This window comes from Falco peregrinus, chromosome 7, assembly GCF_023634155.1.
Source record: "Falco peregrinus isolate bFalPer1 chromosome 7, bFalPer1.pri, whole genome shotgun sequence".
In the NCBI taxonomy this organism is placed as follows: Eukaryota; Metazoa; Chordata; class Aves; order Falconiformes; family Falconidae; genus Falco; species Falco peregrinus.
Genome location: NC_073727.1, coordinates 67180972 through 67207588, shown reverse-complemented (window position 1 = coordinate 67207588; position 26617 = coordinate 67180972). Strand labels below are relative to the sequence as shown.

The window sequence follows — 26617 nt, the reverse complement described above, 5'->3', positions numbered from 1 at the left end:
CAGCCTGTTGCTTCCCTGTTGCTTTTCATTTGGGATGGCAACTATTGACATGAGACCCTGGTAGCAAAGACAAGGCAATATCATACATTAAGTCTCCTTATTTTCATTTTATGAATTAAAATTGTATTTTACTGATCATAGATATCTAAAAAAGAAAAAATATTCTTGGTTTTGATTAACTATAAATAAAAATACTGATTCAACAGAATTTGTAACCATACAGAAATACTGGACTATATTAAATGTACTTTTATTCAAAGAAAAAAAAAAAGGATTTAATCCTTAAAAGTACAGACCATGGAACTGTATTTTAGTAGCCTGGCATAGTCTGAATTGTTAGTAAACTAACAGATACTGTCTTTAAATGTAACTTTAAATGTAAAAAGATAACCTTGAAAGTAGAAACCAAAAATAAGTATGACATGACAGAAGCAAATGAAAAGATCTGTGTAAAGGGAAAACATTTGCAGGCATAAATTGCATTATTTTAGTATTTTGAAGAGTTCTTGATAAAGAATTTCCATTGTCACAAAAGATCTTGCAGTCTCGCACTGAGACTCCTGTTAAGATTTTTAAAACAGTCTTTCACAGCATTTAGTGCTTAGCCCAGTGTTGCTCAGTACTTTCATTAAAGATGAAAGGGCATAATGAGAAGCATATAATAAGATATAATATTAGAAGTCAATTTTTAACTAGGAATAAAGCACAGTTGTTAAAAAGTTGATGACTTTCTAGAAGCAATGATAAAAATCAAATAGATTAATGCGGTCAGTACAGAAACAACAGATGGCATAATTGTTGGTCTGGTCTTAAAATTCAGAAGTTCATAAATATAGGTCTATCCTACTGGAAGATCATCTATAAATGCACCCATTAAGAATGTGTCTTAACAGTTCTAAAGAAATTCAGTGGAATTTAACCATGCTTAATTATAACTTATATAAGGCTGTTTTCCTGAATTGAATAAAAAAGAACAATATCTGACACAGGAGATATGTTGGTTGCTAACTGAGAACCAGTTAAGAAAAGACACCTTCCTCAATCAGTTTATGCTTATGAAGGTGATTTGCATCTTGTCTGAATCACTAGGTCATTACTTGACTTAAAAGAAAAGGCTAAATATATTTTTCATTTCAATGTGAAAAAAAAAAAGGTGGGAAACGGTCTCACAGTGGATAACATTTCGAATTTATATATTTGGAGTCAAACCACGTTTCCATTTGAGCCAATATGTCTTTGCACCTCATTTCTAGCCTTCTTTTTGCATAGTTTCTCTCACAAAAAATATTAGGCATAACCATAACAGCATGCTTATATTTGAGGGAAGAGAGCTTTATCATATCTGTTTTGGGTTCAGAACTGAGATATAAAGTCAGTAAAAGTAATCATAGAAGCATACTTGGAAAAAAAGAAGTTTTTTCTTTTGCACTAGAGAGGTTGAAAAAGGCACCAAAAGGTTCTTGTTCAGAAAACCTGAAGCTTGGATGCTCTTTGCTAAAATGAGCTGCAGTAAACCTGCAGTAATTCCTCACCTTCTCTGACCAGAAAAAGAAAGGTAGAAAGTGAAGGAAACGAGAAGAAAAACTTGTGTACCTCAGTGGAATTCCCTTTTTTTTCACCCCATAAACTAGTAATTCTGTTGTACGATTCATTAACTGAAATCTAAAGGTAACCTGGTACTGCTGTTATAAAAAGGAATACTACTCTGTTTTATAAGAAATAAATACTAGCTTTAATCAAGGAATCTAAGAAGTAGCTTTTTGTATCTAAGAAGTTTTTCTTTTCTTCATATGGAAAAGTATTTTGACTTGAACAAAACAGGAAGGATAACAAAAACAGATGTGGCTTTTTAATGAAGCTGAAAGAGCTGAATATATGGGTCACATTAAACATAAGTACATAAAGTGCAATGAACAGCACACCATATTCTATATTTTAATTTAGTATAATTTTAATTATAAAATAATCAGAAATATTTTAAATATGGAGAATGGTTTATATTTTTTCTTTTAAATAACAATAATAAATTCAAAGAAACAAAACCCCAGAATGCATTTAAAGTAAATGCTGTTCCTGAATGTATGCTGTGTATTCCCCCCACCTCAGAGTAATCCGATTCCTTAGTGCCACAAAATGAAAGAATTTTTTAAAATTAATTGCTTAAACCTGGATTCCCACAGAAAATGTCACACCCATTCATCCATGCAAGAAAGCAGTTCAAGCCATGCACACTTTATTTTTTCTTCATTAAACCTCTGCACAGACTTCAAAAGAGTTCAGAAGAAGGAGATACAGATAGGCACTTTTAAAAAGAACATTAGTTATTTACCCTTTCTTTTGCTTGGCAGTTGTCTAACTGTACTGCATCCAGTAGTACTCTCTGGTAGTAACATAACTGAATGAAAACACAAGCTAGGCTGTTGAATGGCTGAATACTCTAAAGACTTTCCAAAGATAACATCTGCTCTAGAAGGCTTAGTGATAACATAACATTTAGAGAATCAACACAATTTCTCAGAACAGCTTTACAATTTTTCCAAATCAATATTATTAATGTATTTGTGAAACTGTCAAGCTTTATGAACCATGGCAAAGTGAACTTATCCTGAACCAGCAGAATATGATTTATTTGCTTATGGTAAAGCATTTGAAGAGTGATAATTGATTTTCTCACAATGCTTCTGGTGAATGTCAGGGTTCTTTTGAAGAGATTCTGGAAGAGTTTGCATTAAAATGACAACATATCAACCATATCTAGAGTTTTATAAGCTATTATTAATTTAGGAATGGCGAACCTGGTAAATATTGTTTTAAAAAAATCTGAATAAACTAAAAACAAAAAAAACCCTGGTAAAAATTAGAGTAAGACCCGAATGAAATTATATCTCGAGTAAATTGTACAAGTTTTCATCGAAACTTGAAGTATTTATTTCTCCTAGTCTCACAAAGATAACTGACACTTTAAACCAAATCTTCCAACGAAGAATTTTCTTAGACAGTGATTTATTATTTAAGGCATTGTTTACTGGACAAGACAACTCAGCGTAAAACCTAAGTTATGCAGTATCTTTGAATAGTAAAACTATCTACTTTTTTCATTTTTAATGATACCTGAGCTTGTTCTCATGGTAAAGTCGCCCTAGTTGTAATCCTTCCTCAATATTTACTGTATCTGTTCAGGTTGAAGGGACATGCTCTATCCATTTAGCCTATATCTACTGCCTTATATTCTGAGCTATATCACCAAAGGACTCTGTCACTGGGGACAATTATATTTGACCAAAAGAGTTAAATGGATGCCACTGGAAGAGTGTGACCTCTCTCAAAAATACAATCCACTGGTTCCTTACTCACGCATATCTTTTGCCAGAACATTGGACAGCCTACTCAGCAGTAGTAAATTCAAGAGAATGAGCAGTAGAAAAGATTAAGAACTCAGATCTGGATTCCTTCCATCAGCAAATCTACAAGATACTGATATTGAAAGCTAAGTTATTACTAGGGAAATTATAAGATTCTAATAATCATCAACTGATTACTCTCTCTAATGAAAGCAAGTTTTTTTTTCCAGTTAGTTTGACAGCAACTTCTAGATAATCAGTGTTCCACAGAGAAGTTCCCAAAATTCCTGAACATACTTTTTCAGCCAGGGCATGTCATCTGAGTTTTGTCAAAAGAACAAGATAATAACACTGTCAAGACCTCAGTAAAGAGAAGTCATTGCTCCCTGAAGTATTTTATTGATGATGCTACTGTAAATGATTCTGCAAACCTGCATGATCCGGAAGATTCTTTTGGGAAGGGATATTCTAACTGTGTTACAGAGGCAGTGAAGTCTGGTGTGATGAAGACTAAAGAGAGGTCATGTAGAAAATCCGTATGTGAGAGAAGCCAACAGACAGGCTACCAAGCAACATGGGATTCTCAGTGTCCTGTTCTTCATGCAGCTAAGTAAACTTTGCTTCTGGAGAAAAAAAAGTTTATTTCTGAAGAAAAACAAATCACCCCACTGTCCTAACTTTTGAAGGAGGTGGTAATGAACAAGAATATTTAACCACAAAAGGAAGAAAACAGGCACTTATCTACACTGTGCAATGCTCAAATCTATGCCATGTTTAGAATGTGTGTATTTAATAAAAAATATAGAATGATCGCTCATTTAACAAGGATTGTGCTCCAGATTTGAGTTTGTAACATCTTAAAAACTGAACACTCAAATGTCTTCTTAAAATACAATAAACAGACACTAAACAAAGCACACATTAATACACCCAAATCCACCTATATACAGACCTTCACAGCAATCTTGCCACATCCTGAGGTCCAGTTTAGGAATATCTTCACAGCTACTATATCCATGTGGGAATTCAGCCACCTTAAAGACATCATGTTGTACCCTGGTTATGTTGTCACCATTGTCACACAAAACTCTGGCAAGAGATGTCTGCTTGATCTGAGTGAGCTGAGCAGGTGTGAACACACCTGGGTTCTCATACCATAACCTGTAATCTCACAGAAAAGACAAGTTTGCTAGTGAAAAAAAACAAAACACAGTTTTCCAGAAATATTGCAATACTGTATTCAGAATGAAATTAATTGTTCCATAAATCCTGTTCTGAACTTTACATTGTATCTGAGGGACTGATCCAGATACCAAAATTTAAGCACTTGGCATCATACTGACAGTCTGAAAGGGTCAAAGTCTTGAACAAATCCTTTAATTTCTCTTCTACTCCCATTTTGATGTTTTGGGTATCTTTGGACATTTAGAAAGGCATGAGACTACAAAGTTTACAGTTCTTTTAGAGGCTTCAATTACCACAGTCCAGGCAACTTCCCTATAGGTTTAGAAAAACTGATAGAGTTGCTGAGATTAGAAGAATGGTTAATCTATACCTAGTTTATTATCAAGATAAGCGAGATTGTTTAATTTACTAAAAAAATTCTATTTTGTAAAACTGTTTTTATACTAATTCAGGGACTTCTTAATATATACTCAGTTAATGTGTTATATTCAAGCAAGAAATGCTGTGGTTTCGAATAATACATTTTTCATACATAAAGAGCTAAAAGCCTGTTATCAATAGAAAATATAAATAATATAATATTATGAAAGCCAAGCCAGTGCTTGGAAAAGAAAACGTTTTAAATTACTGGCCGGATTTGAAAACATTTCACACTATTCTGTGATATCGTTCACAAGTCTCAAAACTATAAAGTTATAATTCTATATTGATACTTTTTTCCACTTATTTAAAAAAAAAATAAAATAGTAGAAGGCTCTTTTAAACTTTATGAAAAATCAATAACAATTTTATACTAAACTTAGAGGATTGGTCAAAAAAATTTTCATTTTACCTACTTATTGTACCATTTTCATAAGCCACTGGACAGTGGCCGATGAAATTCGAAGTACTGGGATCAGAAAACCAGATTCTGAAATCTCCCTATTGACATGAAGCTAGGTTCCCTTCAAACATCACTCCTTTACTCTGCGGGCACATTTGTTTTGCATGCTGCTGGCAGTTTTGATCCTTTGCCTGTTGTAAAGGCCTTTCAAAGAAGCGAGAGTTGCTTTCATAATGTCTAATAATATTTTACTATTTGCTGGCATGTGGCTTCAAAGCATTTGTATTCTTTGGACAGCAGAATCTCATCTTCTAAGTATTGAATGTTTTCCTATAGTTTCTAAACATTGTTTCAGGAAAAAAAAAAGGGAATAAAACCAAAAAACAAACAACGCCCCCCCCCTCAAAAAAAAAAAACCAACAACAAAACAAATAAAAAAACCAAAAGCTTTTGCTGGAAAAATGCAGATGCACACACACAAAAAAGCAGTACCATTATTCTCTTGTGATACAAATAGGTACTTCTCACCAGTAATCTGGAGCTCATACTGCATATATTTCTCAGTTTACTCCCTCTGCCTCCAGGCATGAGTTTTATGTTTCACAGCTTAATTTTTAAACAGATTTTATGTAAGAAAGTTATTGTTAAAAAAAGTATACAAAAAGGCTTGTGCTATTGACTACAGAAATAAAAGAAAAGCATTTGTACTATCTTGAGTAGCTAATGCAAATAACATTATCTAAAGTGAATCAAATCTAATTTCCTAATCCTTCCCGTTTCCCCTTCACTAGGATGGGACTAGTCAGCATAAGTCTTTTTACCCTCATGCCATGCTAGGTCACAAATCATGTTAAAATGAGGGAAATTTTGGTTTTCAGATTCTAAGTGAATGACCTTAAAGTATGAAAGGAGATCTAGCTTCTGTGACAACAGCAATGACTATTTTCTTACTTCAGGTACCATAGAAACTGAAACTGAGAAATTGCTCATGATGTGCATGTAAAGCAATTTAAGAACAATTATCAAATTGTCTTCTTTGTGATAACCTGTCTACTTAGTGCACAACCTGCTTGTACTGAAATACGTATACAGATTATATACACAGTGATACTTTTCCAACATATGCTTAAAGTAATGGAGATGGTGAAAGCGTCTTAAATACTACAATTCCTTTGCCAATAAAATAATTAAATAACAACGAAAGGAGATTAATAACATCCATTTTTCAGAAAGGTGAATGACTTAACTGGTAAAAGGAAGCATGTGTTGGCTGTGGTGCTTTTAGGAGGTCAGTGTGACATATTCACCATAAAAAGTAACAAACTTAAAAAATAAATTAATCATCACTTTTAACAATGTTTTCAACCTGCATTCTTTTTTTCTATTTTATATTAATATCATAATGAAAATAAAATGTATTTTGATTTGGAAACAAGACATCGCAATTGTTATTAAGCATCTTCAGTTCAAAATTAATTTTGGTTTCCATGGTATTTCAATTTACCTGTCTCCATCCCGAATACGTCTAAATTGTGTGCTTAATAGACACATCAAAGTTGGCCCCAGTCGGCTCCCTGGAACTAAGTCTTCCACCATTAGAGCAGGAAATAAGTCTATGTTCAGTGGGGAACCATACAACCTATGAATAAAAAATCACAAATCTTTAATATCAAATATTTTACATTTACAAAATAACCAGTATGTGGTAAAACTTAAGGGCCGGGTATATGAACTACTTGTAGTAAAAATGACAGTGATAGTGCTACAACATTTGTGAACAGGCTGTGGGTGTATATGCAAGAAAGCCTGCAATGTAGGTTGTATATGTGATGTAACATCACAAGGGTCTGCAAGTTTACCCCACAATTTCCTTTCTCCTAGTAGCTTCCTTCTGGTTTTTTGAAACTTTCTTTTTCAATAGCTTCTCTTTCCTGCCCCTCTGTACTCTTTTTCTTTTACCATAGCTGAGACTAATCCTGTCTTTGATTTTTTGTAGATAAGCTAGCAGTGGTAGGTAGCTGAAGACTTATTTTCAAACACTGAAGATCTAAAGAAGAACAGGTTACTGGCAGTGAAGGATGTCCACATTCAAATACAGTGAATAATATTCCCATTTGTTTTAGTGTACAGAATGGATAGAACTGAACACAAATACTTGCATGAGATTGGTATTAAAGGTGACTTTACATTGAAATAATATTCATATTTAACAGCATTTATAAAACCAGACATTTCAAATTAATAATCTCATGAACACATACAGTATATATTAACTCTGTATTGTTCTCATTGTTCTCAGAGATGTAGAGGTGGAGATTGTCATCTATTCCCTGGTATGGATGGAAGTGTCTTAAAAAAAAATCCCTTTACCCCTTTCTTAACAAACATTGTCTTCCAGACGAGACATTTAGCTACTAATTTTGCATGCACATTTATATAATTGAATATTTTTCTTCACCTCTGGCTCACCTGCTAAGTTTCTCCCTGATTTCAGGATTCTTAATTTCATTTTTCAGATCTTCAAAAGTCTGAGCTGAAGAAAGATTACAGTAAACTCTAAAATCATGGTAGGGAGGAATTCCATGATCTCTGCCCCTCTGAATATTCATAGCTGCCAGATCTAAAGCCACAGTACGTGCCATGGAGAAGAGTCTTTCTGTTAATTCTGTATTGAGTAATTGTGATGGGACACGCATCTTACCAGCAACACCAAACAATCCCCTTAGAAGTGGATCAATGCCTCCTTCATTTACAATCCGAAATGGAGAGAAGAATGCCTTATGAAGAGGTAGATGGCCTTGTGGAATAGGTTCAAAGTTTTCATCCAGTCGATACAGAAAAGGATTAATGAGTGTGTGACCAAACCTAAAAGCGGCAGTTGCAAACTCATTAGTTATGCCAGAATTAATACTGGGATCATAACCCTTATATTCGCCAAGCATCTTCATGCCTACCTCTCCAAAGATCTTAGGCAGCCAGTGGCTAAATGTTATGTGTTGCATTTCTGCACCAACAATTTTGCGTGTTTCGTGGTATATTGTGTCACCATCCCAGTGTGGATTGAGTTTCAGTAGCTCTGTGGCAATTCGGTTGTGCTCTCTAAACCACAATGTGTGGATGCTGGTAAGACCCAGCTGTTCGTTAGAACGCTGATCACCAGCTAAAAAGCAGGGAATTGGGCTCTCATTTTCATCTCTCATACATTCTGTTGGTGGGCCAGTAGCAAATGGAAGAAGCGGCTTGCCGGATCTCTGTACGATGCCCTGTCTCAGAAGACCCCTTTGACTTGCCAAGTCTCGGATTTCTAGTGCTTCGTGGTCTGAACTGCCATACACATTGGACGCGTCAATGTATGAAGTCAGCTGGTTGATCTGTTCTCGTGGGTACACAGAATTCATAAGAAGAGATGTCATGCCGCTTCCACAAACTGGACTGGAGCGTACAAAAAACATGCAGCGTGCACCATTTCGAACTCTGGGATCATTTGGTGGTATCATGATCGAAAAGCATGGAGGATCATTTGTACAAACCGAACTGCAATGCTGACCATCTGAAAACCTGGCCTCACTTAGGGCAGCTACGGTGAGGTCAAGGTCATGGTCAAGAAACTGACCCCACTGCATGAGCATGTGAGTGTACTGGTCATCAGGAGTTATGGTTTCTGTTCCGATCAGAGTAGTTGAAACCAAGCGAGGCATTGGGAGTGCATAGCCGTTAGAGAGCCTCTTGGGTTCAATTCCCCGAGGCAAATTAAATCCATTTTCGTAAACTGACTTTAACAGACGTTCAAAGGCTGTCAGAGAAGCGCCCCACATGGGATGCTGAAGGTTGTTACATGTTCCATCATGTGTCCTGTACTTCTGGTGGAAGCACATATCTGAGCAGTTGTTCACTCGTCGATGGGCTGTACAGCCCGAGAGGTTAGCTATCAGATTCAAGTACTGTGGGGATACAAGGTCATTATAGTGGTAACCTGAAACCGGAAGAGAGACAGAGAGAAAAATCAAAGACTTCATAGAATCATAGACGCCACAGATCACGAATTTATTTGAAATGTTATTTCATCACATTTCTCACCAGATTAAATATCCCTATTGTTTAAAAATAACAATACAATAATAATCACATATGTATATTAGAGCATTAGGTCATTTGAACAACAACTATTAGGTCAGGAGGGAACCTTGTAAAACACCAAATCAAGTAAAACTTCTGCAAAATGTTCACAAAAGGTCACTTAAGAAAGCAGAGATATTTTCAGAAATAACAGCCTCATATTGAGACAAATGGGAAATTGTCCCCATGTTAGGAAAAGTATTTTAAGAACTGTCAGTAGCATTTACATGGATTTCAAGACTTTATCTTTTGAGACTTGATAATTTACTGAACATTACTATTTTGTTTTGCTTTGTTACAGCACAAGTTGCAGAATTTCAAGAAAAAAAAAAAAAAGAAAAAGAACAAAAACCACAAAGGAAAATAACCACAAGCAATATAGCTAAACAGAGGAGTGATCTCTAGGACAAGTGGTGTGGAGTAACTCACATTACCCAGGACTAGTGTCTAAAGAAAACTGGTGGTTTGTGTAACACTTGGCACAGGTTTCCTATGCAATCCACTCCATTCACCTCTGGGACTACAACATACTTCCTGCATTTTTTTCTCAGTTCATAGAAAAATAGTATACACAAAATATATACTGTAATTCATTAGAATTATGCTTTTATAACTTCAAACTAAAGGCTATGTGTTGCATGATCTCTGCTGTGGTATGACAACATGTGGAAGGATTGAAGACCGTAAGGCCTCCTAGTACAGTGCTGAGTGACTGCAAATCACAGGTCAGGCTGTGCCTTGTCCATTCTGCCTACTAGGAGTCATTCTGAAAATTATTTTTTCTTAAGACACATTTGGGCTTCATTGCAGGGGAAAAGTCATTAGTTCAGGCTGTATCTACATTATCAACTTGTGTAGACCAACAGAAGAATGTAGAGTGAAATTTTTGATGCTGAGAAAGACATTCCTACTTTATCCATTATGCAATAGGAACGGGTTTCCTTTAGAAGAGCTTTACTTTTTTGTCCTGGACTGCATGTGGCCTTGGGTTGGAAAAGAACTCACAATGTTCAAGAACATACACAACCTAAACCAAAGCACAGTAAGTGAGGACAACTGGGAGATTAATTTCGCCCTGCTGATAGAAAGCACACCTTGGGTGATTAATGGATATACAACATGGATGAGCAAGGTTCCATGATCCAGGAGGCAGCCCAAGAGTCAACCAAGAGGTTGAGTACTTGGCAGTGCAGATATACTGTTAGCTAACTAGGAACCATCATACACCACCATGATTCCTGATCTGGAAAGCTTGCAGTTATGAATAAAACCAAAAAAGCAGAATAAAGGCAGAAGAAAAAAACGAAATGAGTGAGTGTACAGTGGTACCGTGTTCCCACAGGCTCGCAGGGTTCCCACCATGATGATAATCACTCAGGAATATGAACTGAATGCAGTTTTGCAAGAAGTCAGTGCAGGCTAACTGCATACAGTCAGGACTAAAAGGAACATTTCCTGAACTCAGTTCCAGCGTGCCTTCAAAGACACTAACCTTCATCTACATTCAACACATAAATGTGGGCTAGACACGTTGGTGCTTTGCCAATTTCTACAACGCAGAGCAATTCCAAACAAACCACCTAAAACCCCTCTTTATCTTTGCCTTTAAAGGGACTGGATTGCTCATAGCTGCTCAGCTGGGACAGGACCTGTGCTAAAGGATCTATGTTTTCTCAGCCTCAGGCTACATGTACCCCGCATGGTTTACAAGTCAAAGCAAAGATATTAGAGATCTGCTACTTGCATTAGGCAAAACTAACCTGTTTCTGTGGACATATATAAATTATTTTACAAAATACTCCAGATAGGAAAAAGAAAAACCACAGAGCTAAACCAGTGCCACTGGGTAATGCAGCAAAAAACACTCTTTTAATACGTGGGCTAGTTTAGGGCAGTTTAATTCTAAGACTACACTCAAAAAACTTATCTTCTTTATAACAACACTCCTCCTTAATTTATCTTCATTCATCACTGTGTTCTTTCCTTATGATTATTCTTCATGCAGTCTTTACATAAACATTTGTCTCTTGTGGTTATCCTGGTTGCCATCCACATTTCTGCAATCAAGTTGTGAGCAAAGCTCGACTATGAATGTTTTGGGTGGAATGACTTTCATTACTAATTTAAAATAAATGTTCAGCTTCTCTGTTTAGAAGTTCACGTGGGATGCAATTTCTTATCTATGGATTAAATCTGATGGTATTCTGAGGAGACTGGAGGCTGCCATAAATGTCAGTCTCAGACCCTTAATTACCTCTCCCATTGTAGGCACCAACTCTGTCTCTGCTTTATAAAAATGTGAGGTGCTGAGCATTTCCAGTACTTAGAAGCTGGCTAGCTCAGTTCACAGTAATATTAACTGTATTATTTTTTTCAAGCTGCAAGATGTTTCAGAGTCATAGAAATATTGATTAGAAAGGACCTCTTACCCAGACCAAGCTCCTGCTTAAAGCAAAGCTGCCTCCAGCACTGGATCAGGTTCAGGTGTATCCCCTGTCTAGCAGGCTTGAAAACCTCCAAAGACTGAGACTCTTCAGCCTTTCTGGGTAAGCTGTAGTGCTGCACTGGCCTCCTAGTGAGAAACTGTTACCCAACATCCAGTCTGAACCTCCCAAGCAGCAATTTGTGGCCATTCCCCTTATTATACAGTATGGTACTACAAAGGAGAATTTGTCTTCATAGTCCTTCCTTGGGATATTCCAAGATTTTACATTTTAATAAGTCTCTGAATGGGAAATTGTCAAGTTTCTCAAGTGTTCCCAATGCAAAAGTGCTAAATAACACCTTTCATTGGGCTCTGCATTTTGCAAAAAAACCAAATAAGGACAAATATGAGTATTAAAATATGAGCATTAGGCTATTTAAATGAAAGCAGATTTCTTTTACTATTCAAGTTTCTCTAAAAGCCAGGTTACTGTGGATTTTGTAGGGCTGAGAAGCAAGCTATTGTTGTGAACAGAAATTCCAGCATCACGGGAAGTTGCCTGATTTTGTGTTCTTTAATTTGTATGCTTTAATGCCAATTTTTTGTAAACTTTAGGGGATTGAATTCCACATTACAAATCCTAGAGAAATGCAGCCGAGTAATTCTCACACATCAGATTTCATATATTCCTAGTATTATATTTAATGCGCTTGCATATGCATCTAATCAGAAAATCAAAATAAATGAGGTTCCTCTTACAAAACACAAGCCTTCAAAGAATTTTGAAGAAGTTTCTGTGGTAAACTAGTAATCACAAATTATTTACTCAGCTCTAATACTGAGTAGCAAGCTCCTTTCACTAAAAAATACTGCTGTACTCCACAAAGCTTGCAGAACAAACACTTACCTAGTTCACAGTCAAAGTTAAAGTTTCTGGAAGTTATAATAAATACTCAATTATAAACATCAAAAAGAACATAATAAGTACAAATATTTCCTCTAGATTTTCAGAGTAGCTTTTGGCTACGTCTCAAGTCTCAAGAGCTCTCCTAAAACTATCATTATTTCCAAATGCTTCAGTCCTATGTCTCAAGCCTATCCACATACATATCTATACACATTAGCGGCATATGCTCCAGCTGGACCTCACGAATTTGTACTTGGACTTCAATAACTAAAGGTAGAAATATTAAACCTCAGATTTTTCTGCTATTTATAAAAAGCAGCAAAAACTGTATTTCTCATTACATCAGATCAGTGTTAAAGTAAACAATTAGCTTAGTTTGACAAACACTTCAAGAATGAGTAGCAAATAATTCTTTGAATAATATTGTGGTATGTGAAGAAGCTTTGGTTCATAAAGTACACAAATGCTTCTTGTTATATCATCATTTCTTTTTGCCAAGGCACGCCAACACTAAATAGCTTTACTTAAAGAAACACGAATAAAATACTGATCGTTTTTAATACACAACAGTCCGTTCTGCTATGAAACAATGGTCCTAATGAATTAACAAGCAGGATGTATTATGCATTTCCATTATACTAAATTTGACCAGCAGAAGAATCTGAACACGATTTTTTCCCCTAATATGTCAACATGAGGAAAAATAAAACCACTCTACTTGGACAGCTCAGAGTTACACTGCAATGTAGCAATGTGCAAACCAAGGACTGAATTGGGCAAACACATATATTTGGTAAAGTTTTGCAAAGTCATATACTCCACTGATTTCAATGTAATGATTCTGCAGTTGAGACCCAGACTTGGAAAATAAATGTCTCTTGATGTATAATGACTTAAGAAGGCAAATACACTTCAACACAGAAAAACAAGGAAAGATTACTGACTTGTTCCATTCAGGTCAACCATTAGACCATCTTGTACATGATCTTGAATAAGCTGTAATGTCCTTTCAAATATTTCCCCGGCTCTTGCTTGTTCAACAGTGTATGGATCCCTTGGATATCGAAATAAGGCTAGCAAATCATTTGGAGAACGAGGACGACTGACAGATAATTTGAAAAAAATAGTGAGTGTACACAGGAATTACAAAATAACAATACTACATAAATCATGTAAGTGTTCAGCAAGGAGATTAGTACGTACCTTGGTTACTCATCTCAAAATGGAAGGCAAACAAACAAAAAAGTTTAATAATAAAATATTAAACATTTAGTAGCAATTAAACATTTAGTAGCCTTTTAATACACATTATCTCAGTAGAAAAACTGTTGCAGTGAATAGACATCTCAACAGGAGTGTTTAAACAATAGGAATCCTTACATGTTAAACTGTTAGTATTCCCAGAACTAACCAGATGTTAACAATGTCATTTAAATAATAAAATAGCTTCCTGATTAAAAAAAATTTCCATTATTTTTAGTATATACAAAATTAATTTTGACTTCTCACTATATAAAAAAAAAAAAAAAAAAGTAGTGGATACCTGTCAAACAGATGTGTACGTGTTGAATTTATTGCTCTGTCAACAGTTGCAATTGCTTCCACAATCGATGTCTGTACAAAAGGATCTCCATTTCGGCTGACATTAGGCACTATAGAAAGAGGAATTCACATGTTATTGCAAAAATGGCCACACACAAAAAGATACTACAATAAAACAGAGTCTAGACACGACATCATTTTAGTTGTGCAAAGTAAACTCCTGTTCTTTAAGCATTAGTTCGTCCAAATATAGACATCTTAACCATTCTGGAACTGTATCAAAGCATACACAGTAGAGTAAAATTCATTTAAAACAGAAGTTAACATAAGTTTAAAAGTCAGCTTGCTTATAAATCTAAAACAAAAAAAAAGGACAAATGCATACAGCACTTAAGTGTCCATTAATTAGTCCTACAATTTCAAGTAAAAAAGACCAAAGAAAAAAACCAATTATTATTCAGGGTTTTTTTTCCGGTGTGGTGTAATATCATCTTTTAGGTGTTGTTATCAAGAACCTGACCCATAGCCACTGAAATCAATGCAAGTATTCCCTCTGATTTCAATTAGTACAGAATTAAATGCAAGAATTTTAACGGTTTACAGGAATGTGCTACAAGTGGAAAATAGTGACAGACTTAGTTTGCCTTTTAGAACACATGCACCACATAAGTTCCAGAAGGCTTCAGGGGAAAAGAAAAAAAGAAAAAAACCACACCAAAAATACCAAAAAGAAGAAAAAACCCACAGAAACTTATATATTCCCAAATGACTACAGTAAACTAACAATGTTCCTCTCCTGAGCTCAGCCTAGTAAGCAACACACATTAATTTTAAAGGGCTATAAATATTTTATATATTTTGATCACTGCTTTGTTTTCTACTTTAAAATTATTCAGCATTTTATTAGTACATTAAAAATCACATGCTTAAAAGCTCTTTAACGACTCTGCATAATACTGGAAACTCAGTAAAGCATAGTTCCATTCATCTGCCTTTTTATACGGTACTCAGTTGCAGCTGGATGTTTGTACAAAGTATCTAGGGCTAATAACCTTCCTTTCGGTCTAAACCAAGAACTACCAGATCCAGGGGCAACAGCTAACAATTTCCAGAGTGTGTTTAGATTGGAGAAGTCACGCAGGAAGAAGGGTAAAGCAGGGAAAAAGTCCAAAGCAAATACACTGGAATAAAATCAGCAGATGTACAAAATCAGCTGACATAAAACCCGTTGTTTGCAAGCTTTTCATGACTTTTTTTTCTTTCCTAAGCAATATTTCATTATTCCTTCATAACTGGCAGCTTAAGCTGTGTCTATATGAGTTTCAGGGTCTAGACCTGGGTAATCAAACTTAACCATCTACACAATCAAACAAAACAGTCCTTGGCACTCCATAGCTGTGGCTGAAGCCCCTTTCTCTTCCCTGTGGCCACCTGCCTTGGGCCGCTGACAGCATATTTCCAGCATCCAAAACAAGCTGACCCTTTCCCACAGTGCCTAATGGCAATAGTACTTGATCTGTCCTAATTACCTACTGTCCTTGCTTGACAGCTTCACTTTCATAACCATACAAAAACATTCAGATAAGCTAATTAAAGAGAAACATTTACAGGTTTGCTACCCTCATCTCAGTTGTTTCAGGGAGTGCCTGTGTGCCATGAACCATCTTAATACTGCAACATTGCAGACTAAAAATCCAGTGGCTGCTTACCTTCCCTAGTGCTGTCTACAATAGATGCAATATCGGTGTTCACTTTAGGTAAGTGTTCTGCAGAGCTATCCTGATACACATGGCCTGAATCATAAAACTTGGTCAGATATTAATCATACTGTACTTCATTTTTGTATAGACTATTTGCTGCCAGCAGTTCTCTTTTTAGGCTGATAAATATGAAAAGTTAAAGTCCCTGCAAGCCTTTCACACAACACCTTTTTTCCAGGGCTGGGGAGCGGCAGAAAAAAATGGCAATATTGTTAAGCAACAACTTAATCCACACACATCCCACTTTACATTTGAGCCAGAGACTTTCACAAAACAACAGAAAAGGACAGAAGAAAATGGCAAAAGAAAACATCTTTAAAATAATATCAAACATGACCAGCAAAACCTGCCTTCTATACACTTACCTTTCTTCTGTCTCAATGTTAAGAAGATTTTTATGCATTCATAAAACATTAACAGAAAAGCAGACATGCAAGTTTTTAGGCATTTCTAGCTATACCATCATTAATACTATCCAGATAGCAAGTATCCAGTACTTATAATCTGTCCGCTTGTCCTCCTTGCTTTTCTGACAGCTTCATTTTTATAGCAACCATAGATAAAATGTATCTGACATCGCACTAGTTTTAAGGAGAAACATCATGTAGATGAATGAAGAATAATCAAGGATAATTTCACTAATTTTAGGTTTAATGATGCCACAATTTATGGGAAAAAAAAAAAAAACCAAACACATTACAATTAAATACTGCAGATCAGCTAGCACCAAGTTTTGCAGTTTGCTAATTCCAGCAGATGAGAATGAGCAGTTGACATCTGCACTAAGTGAATGCAACTGGTTTCCACTGGAGTTGTAGTTCAATTCATGGTTTCACTTCACAGAGCTCTTACTGATTTGAGATCTGGCTAATATTTTTTATTAAAATAAAATACAAACAAACAAATAAAAAACCCCCAACAACAACAAAAAAAAACAAACAAAAAACCCAAAACCACACACAGACACTATTTTTCCTCTCAGAAATCATCCTTATAGACTGAAGAAATACTATTTTTGATAGAGAAGGGGTTACACTGATACTCCACTAAAAGCAACTTAGGCCAGGGAACATCACAGTTTTATTGATACCCCAGGGGTCCAGTCCTGTCCAGCTGATTCATCAGTGCCCTGGATGAAGGGACAGAGTGTCCCCTCAGCACGTTTGCTGGTGACACAGCACTGGGAAGAGTGGCTGAGACCCCAGCAGGCTGCGCTGCCATTCAGCGAGACCTGGGCAGGCTGGGGAGCTGGGCGCAGAGGGACCTCATGGAGTTCAGCAAAGGCAAGTGGAGGGTCCTGCCCCTGGGCAGGAATAACCCCCCGCACCAGTACAGGCTGGGGCTGGCCTGCTGGGAGGCAGCTCTGCGGGGAAGGGCCTGGGAGCTCTGGTGGGCAGCAAGGTGCCCATGGGCCAGCAGTGTGCCCTGGTGGCCAAGAAGGCCAGTGGGACCCTGGGGTGCATCAGGAGGATCATGGCCAGCAGGTGGAGGGAGGTGATCCTGCCCCTCTGCTCTGCCCTTGTGAGGCCGCATCTGGGGTGCTGTGTCCAGTGCTGGGCTCCCCAGTTCTAGAGAGACTGGGAACTGCTGAAGAGGGCCAAGCGGAGGGCTACGAGGATGATGAGAGGACTGGAGCATCTCCCTTGTGAGGGAAGGCTGAGAGAGCTGGGCCTGTTTAGCCTGGGGAAGACAAAACTCAGGGGGAATCTTTCCAATGCCTACAGATACTTTAAGGGCAGGTGCCAAGAGGATGGGGCTGGGCTCTTTTCAGTGGTGCCCAGTGACAAGACAAGGGGAAATGGGCACAAACTGCAACACAGGGAGTTCCACCTGAATATGAGAAAGAACTTCTTTCCTTTGAGGGTGCCAGAGCCCTGGCACAGGCTGCCCAGAGAGGCTGTGGAGTCTCCTTCTCTGGAGACATTCAAAACCTGCCTAGATACGATTCTGTGCAACCTGGTCTAGGACAACCTGCTTTAGCAGGAGGTTGGACTAGATGATCTCCAGAGGTGCCTTCCAACTCCAGCCATCCTGTGATTGATATCATGGTAATCAATACTTTAGAAAAATCACTGATACATATTTATAAATTTAGTAAACAAAATAGCAAACAGATGACATAACACTGGGAAGTAATATCCAATATGTTAAAGAAATCACTGCTCAGTACTCATTTTCCAATGATACAAAAATACTGTGTCATATTTTCTACTGAACACCCCCCACTCCCCCCGTCTTCCTTCAAATTTTCCATCAAAATTAGTCTGAAAAATCAACATTTTTATTCAATAAGTCTGAAAAGCATTAGGGTCAGTCTGTATAATATAGTTATTTCCTTATCCTCTTTGGCTGCTTTATTACCAATTATTAAGTATTAATAATTGATTACTATTTGCCATAATTACTTTTAAATAATTAGAATAATCTCAAATATACTCCTTTTCTTTCTATTTTCTCCTTTAGCTTCTTAAGATCATTATGACTTTCCTGAATTCTTTCACAACAGCTGCAGCTTAATTTTCGACCAAGTGCTGTAAATGCTCCTCTAAAGACACCACAAGACTTTTTGTCAATTTATCCCTAAAGATTAGCGTGTGTATTGAACTAGCAAATTCTAATAGGTCCAAATAATGTCTCAAGAGGCAAGTAGTATGACTAACTGGAGCCCAAATCATTGTTTGTTTTGAAGCTTAACTCCTAGAGACATTTCAGCTGACATATTCCCATCTTACTCACGTCTATGCAGATAATTGCCTGAATTAATATTAAAAAAAAAAGAAAAAATATGATTATGGGAGAATAGAATATGAATAAAAGAAAAAATTTCACATTTGATTAACTTCTTTGTTTACTTACAAATTAAGCAATTGGAATAAAACTATAATCTAATTCATACCTCTGATTCATACACCTTACCATTAACACTAAGCACCATACTAACAGAGGAGTATCCTATGGTATTCCGGGCAACACATTCATATCGGCCTTCATCAGCTGTTCCAACATCGCGAATGGTAAGAAATCCCTCTGGACTAACATGAAACTTTCCACTCTCAGTTACCTGTACTCCATCCTGCAGCAAAGCACAACGTTTCGTTATTCTAAACACCCTTTGTTTTCAAAGCTGAATTTTTGCCATCTTTTTTCTCTTCTATTTTTACATTTTATTTTTTATTTGTATGTTTTAGGCCAAGTACTAGTCAAATTGATTTAGATAAACTTACATTAAAAACTCACACACTTATGTTGACAGGAAGACTTGCATGTGCTTCTAAATTGTACAGTCTATTTAGTTTTCAAAATACTCATTATAAATCAAAGTATTTTAATAGTCATAGGTCCTCATCAAAAAAATTTAAGACCCTAAAATAAGACAGCACCTCTTGAGAACATGTATATTTGGTTTTACTCAAAGTTAACCAACCAAAAAAAATCTCAAAGAGCTTTTATGTATCAATTCTTCATGCACTATGCATTTAGAAGCTGTTCAAGGTACGTTAAAGTACATTTTCTAATGCTCGCCAACTGAAGATGATCATAAGGAAAATTGAAGATCAATATTAGCGACTCATTAATTAACTGGGAACTCTGCTAATAAATCTGACTAATAGTTTGACATAACTATTGCACCAATGGAAATCAAAGTGAGAGAGGCTACCAAAGAGTTACCAAAACATGTCCTGGTTGAAGTGTCAACAGTGCCAAAGGGCTCAGCAACACAGTATTTTTCATTGTTTTATATCTATAGTATCATTGAAAGTGTGAAAATTAAAACCAGATTCACACAGAACTGTTACTAAAATACATAGGCCTTTTAAAGGCATACCTTATGAGTTTTAGCTGGTCCATATAATAATTTGTATAACCATATAATTTTATATATATATATAAAATTAAGGTTTCATACCCATATACATCTGATTGACCTTCAGGTAATGATTTCAGACACCACAGCAAGCAATAATTTAACAATGTGCACTTTAAATAGCTAGTTCTGAAGAGATGGAAAGGATGTTGCCTTTCCGCAACAACTGCACATATAACTAGTACCTTATTCCATGTAATTACTGGCTCTGGCTCTCCTTGAGCACTGCATGGGATCTGCACATTTGTGCCCACCTCCACTGTCATGTCACTGGGAACACTGGCAAATACAGGAGTCACTAAAAAAAAACAAATGATACATTGACAAGATATGAAATACCACTTGTGCAAAAGACTGTCTAAAGAAAGGTCAACACTGCTTAATTTTTTAAGTTACCCAACATTTCTTAATCTACAATCCTATTCTGTCTGCAAGTTTTTAGTTGCTTACAAGTTTGTATTAGAGATAAAAGCCCTTATTCTTGAAGTCTGCTTCAGGGTGATAATTTTAAGTACTTTTAACTTCCAACAAAACAGGCTAGTAGGTACCAAAAACTCTTCAGTTCAATAAATTAAAAAGAATTTCTGTAAATACCTAAATGTGAACAAAATCACCAGAATTAATATCTCATCAATTTCTGACAATTTTTTAAGTTTTAGTTTTTTAATTAGCAACAATTAGATGATAAAAGCAAAACTTCCATAAATCATTCAACTGTGATGCCCTCAGCCTGACTTGCAGAGGTGCTGCCTTCACAGAGCTCTTATCCCATTGACACCAAGGAGCCCTTATCCTTAAAACATGAAAACATCACCTTCAATTTTAAGGACACAGGGTACAGTTACCTAAGTCCAGTGTGAAGAAATTAAAGCATTTTTTAATCTTAATTTCTTTCAAATCCAGATTGATATCCAACACAACCATCATGAGAAGCACATACAAGATCACGAAGACATTAAGGATTGTATTTCTGCTGTAACATACCAGTATTTTGCGGAGAGTGGGAGGAGGCTGTGCTTTTACAGAGCAGTGTAATAAATGCCACAAGAAATGCTTTGTAATTAAACATTTAATCTCCTTGAATTTAATTAAACACTAAAGCACTTAACTAAATTATAAATCATAATATTCTAATTAGGTCTAGAAGTAGCTTGCTTAGAATTTACTTGAAGAAAAGCGTAAGAAAAATGGAGTAGGTTTTTTTTTTTCTGTGCCAGCTTATTTTAAGTATAGGGAATGACTTTTCATCATGAAGGTCATTCACCTGTTGTAAAATAAAGCATCCTCTTTCTGGACATCAAAATATTATGTTAATAACACTATTTAGTTAACAACACAGAGACTTTTAAAGAACTGGTCTTTTCACAGAACAGGGTATTTTTCCAAGCATAAGAATACTGTCATCTTCAAAGCAAACCTCCATTCTTTCAAAGAGAAGTAAACCTCTTTCACAGAAAAATACTCTGTACAAATACTAATAAGTATTCATACATGTTATTTATTAAAAAACACCTGGAATCTATATACTCAAAAACAATGATCAGAAATGTGAAATGTTAGCAATATGCTGAACAGCAGGATTTTTAAACAACAAAAGGCATAGCCTCATTCTAACAAGCTTTTATCAAAAAAGGCCATGCGTAGTTGTAAGCTTACGTAGTCTCCACATGACTTTGAACAAAGTCTATCAGGGCACACCGTCCCACATGCTCAATTTATAAAAACTAATAAACCAACTTATAATTCAAAACCACCATTTAGAATCATTGTAAAATGCAGGGAAAGTCCTGAAGAAAAACCCAAGCACTATTCAAGCTCTGTTTCAAAGGTTTTTTTGACTCTGAACACAGGTAAACTACTTCATATTAATATTTTGTGCTATCAAAGATAATTGACGTTACATTTTAGGGGGAGGAAACATTGAACACAGTACTGTGTGTTTTAGTGTAAGCTTAAATCTTCTTCTCCCCCCTCCCCCCGCCAGTAGCCATACATTGAGAACATACCTCTAGGCTGTACAGTAAGGTATACGACAATTCGTTGCGATCCAATAATGTTGACTGCTTGGCATTCGTACTGTCCCTGGTCATGCAGAGCAACCCTAGAAATCCTTAGAGTTCCAGAGGATAGAACTAAGTGTCTTCTGTCAACAGACAACTGGCCTCCTGAAACAGAGCAACAGCATTTGCTATTTACAGCAGTGCAGAATGAAGTTCTTCTGTGTCAGAAAACGGGAAATCCAGAAGATTTTAAATTTGATAAAATGTTGGGAAAAATTGAAGTATTTTAATAAAAGTTTTAAACCTTTACTTCTCAGAAGACAAACACGAAAAGCAAACAAAACATACATATGCACCCAATCATAATCCTGATCACTTCTCCATTTGTAGTAGAAATAAGTATTTTCATTTAAGAATCATAATTAAGCATCCAAATGAGAAAGCATCATAAGAACACCAATAGGTATTACTGTTCACTTCATCTTACTGCCATGTAAGACATAATTCATCTTATGTGCCTGGGCTGTCTACAGAATACATAGAAAAATACATACAGCCCTGAAAAAGGTTGAATATAATAAAAATTAAGTAAAAGGCACATCAATGTCTGTATCCTATTCTTCCTTTATGGACATTTAATCTGATTGGGACAATCTTGGTAGACTGAGAAATGGGGACATTATCAGCACCAAAACGATCAAGAGTTTAACAATCTGCTTTAGCCACCATAATTTAGAATTTCCTGAGCTGTTTTTCCTATTAGAGTTATTTAATTCGATTCAACTGGAATATTTACTCATTGATAAAACATCCACTACAGAATTTCTTCCTGCAGGACTTGGCTCTTAATTCCTTTACAGCCACAATCTGATAAAAGTCAGCAGAGTGCACCCCAACAATCCTGTCAATGTGCATTAAGTGACAGAAATGCAGTTATACTGATGCCAGTTACAGGTTGGACTGTTCTGAAGAGAGCACATCCCACCTAATTTCAGATCCAGTTAATGACAGTCATCTCCATTTCTGCTGCAGTAAACCATCAGTGATAGGTATGGACACATGTGATTTGCCTCATATTTTCTTAAACATTTATTATTAGAAATCTAATTTGGAGACATATTTGAGCAACATTATTTTTAATGAATAATGAAAAAATGCTTGGGCAACTAGATTCTGTGGGGCACCTTGCCTTTTCTAGCTAAAGCAGAAAGAGATGAGCCCTGTTTCCTTTGAAGACTGAAGCATCTACACAAATACACGCAATTTCTTTCAATGCATGAGTGATTCCAAAATGACAGCTAAAGTATTCTAGTAGGTTAAAAGTAAAACCAGAACACTTACCTCCTTTAGTCCAGGCAATAACAGGCTGGGGATAGCCTTGTGCTTCACAAGGGAAATCAACGGTTTGTCCCTCAATCACTGTTTTGTCTTGAGGAGTGACAGTAAACTGAGGTAGAGCTGCAGAAGAGAAAATTAACTGGTTAAAAAAACCCAACTGAAAGATGCACAACTGTCTGAAATGAATTACCATTTCCTGTGTGACATGAATAGCTCATATTGGTGGCAAAAGAGATGTTAATGTGACTCTTATATCATGACCACTATAGGGCAGAGAGTTAGGGCAGCCACTTGCGCAACAGGCATATCTCCCTCACAACCTGACCCTGGCGTCGGTGAAGGCCTCTGGGTTCTACTGCCATAGATCCAAAATAAGGGCATATGGTAAAACTTGTAGAATCAAATACAGTATTCCCTGGATTAAAAATTCCTCCTTCTCGTTCTCTCAAAAAATTATCATCTAAATTGTGAAGAAAATGCAATGTAGCAAAACTATCCTGAGCTGCTTGTTTTCTTCTTTACGCAAAAGGAAAGCAGTGGAGTGTGGGCCAATTTCTGCAGTAACATCATGGCATTATCAGTGAGAGAAATAGTTTGTTCAGCTCTCAAAACAGTCATCCATTGGTGAATAATAAATGAACAAACCATATTGACAAGTTGCTTTGTATAGCTTTTAAAAATTGAACTCATTAACAAAGCATTTGCAACCTGAACTGTTTGCCTGTCAACGGTTTAAGAGATCTTAATATGAGAACAGAAACAAACTTCAATTTAAAGGTTACTCAAAATGTTTTAGAAATAAAAGTTCCAGCACAAAAATGTTTGCAAAAAATATTCTCCATATATAGGAGGCTTCTGATACATTGTTGTCGAATACTTCATATTCATACTATTGACATACAATATCAAAATTATTGTGATCACAGTAAGTTAGAGTACTCTGACTTCTGTTTTGCAGAAAAGGTGTGCTAATGCCTCAGGTGGCAGAGTGATAGTGTCCATGAAACGCAGGAGGAAATGTTCCCATATTCACTGAAGTGTCTACAAAAGAAAGGCAGCACAGATCTGTGTGTGAAACTCCATTTCTGTTACTTCAATTTCTAATCTCTAGAACTGATGCCTGCTACAGAAGAAATCTAATTCCCACAAATTTGACACAACATGTTTATTCCTACGGGCAAAAAAAACGTAATAAGAAATAAACATTTCTTATTCCCATCCCTGGAAGTGTTCAAGGCCAGGCTGGATGGGGCTTTGAGCAACCTGGTCTAGTGGAAAATGTCCCTGCCCATGGCAGGGGGGTTGGAACTAATTGATTGTTAAGGTTCCTTTCAACCCAAACCAAATCTATGATTCTATGAAAACACCAATGATTAAATTCTAAGAATACTCAATTAAAATTAACTTTCAAAGAATTAGTATATATTATCTTACTCTGAGTGAAATGTACAGCAAGAGTCCTAAGGGCTACACTAGAATAGTATTATTGAAAGAAAAATCTCTTATGGCTTTAGTTCAGCTCTAACAATTCAGAAAAGATGAAACCACACAATTTAAAGTAATAGACTCTTCCTAATATGTTTTACAGCATGTCATTCCTAGTTTAACATCACTCACCTTGGACTATGATGTATGCAGTTGCATGGATATTATCTATGCTGTTAGTTGCAAAACAGGTATACTCGCCACTGTCTTCTTGCTTCACATTTTGTATGTAAAGTCCTCCTGATGGAGTTATTGTGATGCGAGGGTCACTCGGTAAAGGGGTTCTGTCCCCTTTGGTCCACGTAATGCGTGGCTGGGGGTGCCCAGTTGCACTGCACTCCAAGGTAACACTCTCTCCAACTAGCACTTCCGTATTTTGTGGATGAATCACAAAACTTGGCCGGGCTGTGAGAAAAGAACGATGCCTAAATATGACTTTTAGCTCACAAAGCACTAATTTAGCTGAATATTGCAACAGTTTGGGGAATATAGGGAGTTAATGTCTCTGTTCCAACATACTTAAAATCTTGGTGCAAAATCTGCCTTGCTTTAGGCCTAATCTAGCTGCAGACATTTATAAATATCAACAGATAAAAAATAAAAGCTCATAATTGCGCTGATGTTTTTTTCTTAACTCCCATTAAAACAATTTTTAAACACTTCCTTCTCATTTGGTGCTGCTTATAAAGGTCTCTTTAAAGGCATACACGCTGAGACCCAGAAAACAAACTGGCTAAAAATTGCCATAAGTGCACAAAAAAGAAAAAAACTGATTAAGCTACATTTTAGTAAGTTTTCCCAACTACATGTGTGCTTTGCAGTGACATTTGAAGTTTGCCTGATGCTGAGTGTCAAAATTTTCTCACAGCAAAGTTTGGAATTTAGAAACACTACAGTCCTGGACAGGAATTTAGTGCTTGCAAAGACAAAGCCCTGGCCAGACAGAGATTCAGGTTAAAAAGCTCCTGCGCAAGGACAGCTGCACAGGGTGTGCCAAAGCTTTCATGAGTGGCCTGTTTGGAAGCTTGTGATTTTCAGGTATCCAGAGAGAACATTATTGCACTGAGCAATGTCATAATGCAAGAGCCTCTTCTCCTAACCCTTCTACAAGCCGCCTACAAGACTACAATTGCATACTACAATAACCATATTAAGTGGCTGATGTATATTTTCGTTCTAAGGATATTATACCTTCATGTTCTAGTTCTTAAGGTGCCCAAACACAAGGTATCTACATGTCAAGAACATAAAACATCCAAAGTATCTTTTTAGCAATTGTATATTAAAAAAATTCTCTATCTGAATGCAAAATTCAGACTTTATGTTCTTTACCTGGTGACTCAAAGTATCTAAGAGTAACTTCCTGAGTTTTCACTTCGCCAGCCACATTTTTTGCCATGCACTGGTAAATGCCTTGGTCTGTTTCTTGAGTATTCTGAATCATTAACGTGCCATCATCTAGCAAGTTTAGACGGGAATCTTCTTTCATACTGAGCTCGTTACTGTGAAGAAAAAAAATCTGCTGGAGTTAAACCTTTAAATCACAAGCACAGAAAACTGCCAAATAATAAGTTCCAAAATTATATTACCCAAAATAACTTGGGGTCGTGGTGTGTGGTTTTTCCTGTGTTAAGTATAATAAGAGAAAACTAAAAGTTCTAAAGAAAAGAAGAGGAAAAACCAAAAATGAACCAATTTTGCTTATGCAAGTATTACATCTTCAAAATGAAAAGACAAAATACTTCTATGAGTAAAAGCTTATGGGGAAAATAAGTGAACAAAATACACATACCTGGTCTCATTTTCCTTTAAGGCTGTTCTAACTGGCAA

At 36.3% G+C, this 26617-nt stretch overlaps 1 protein-coding gene across 2 annotated transcripts in view; it reads right to left on the bottom strand.

Moving 5' to 3' along the window:
• PXDN (peroxidasin) overlaps positions 1-26617 on the bottom strand; it is a 90283-nt gene that overhangs the window by 11651 nt on the left and 52015 nt on the right. For both annotated transcript variants that reach the window (XM_055810689.1, XM_055810690.1), the window contains 11 exons: positions 26120-26289; positions 24920-25192; positions 23306-23422; positions 21971-22129; positions 20150-20262; positions 19016-19172; positions 14341-14449; positions 13742-13899; positions 7819-9322; positions 6854-6988; positions 4294-4502 (listed from right to left, as the gene is read on the bottom strand). In XM_055810689.1, the coding sequence (XP_055666664.1) occupies positions 4294-4502; positions 6854-6988; positions 7819-9322; positions 13742-13899; positions 14341-14449; positions 19016-19172; positions 20150-20262; positions 21971-22129; positions 23306-23422; positions 24920-25192; positions 26120-26289 (3104 nt within the window). The remainder of the gene's footprint in view (positions 1-4293; positions 4503-6853; positions 6989-7818; positions 9323-13741; positions 13900-14340; positions 14450-19015; positions 19173-20149; positions 20263-21970; positions 22130-23305; positions 23423-24919; positions 25193-26119; positions 26290-26617) is intronic.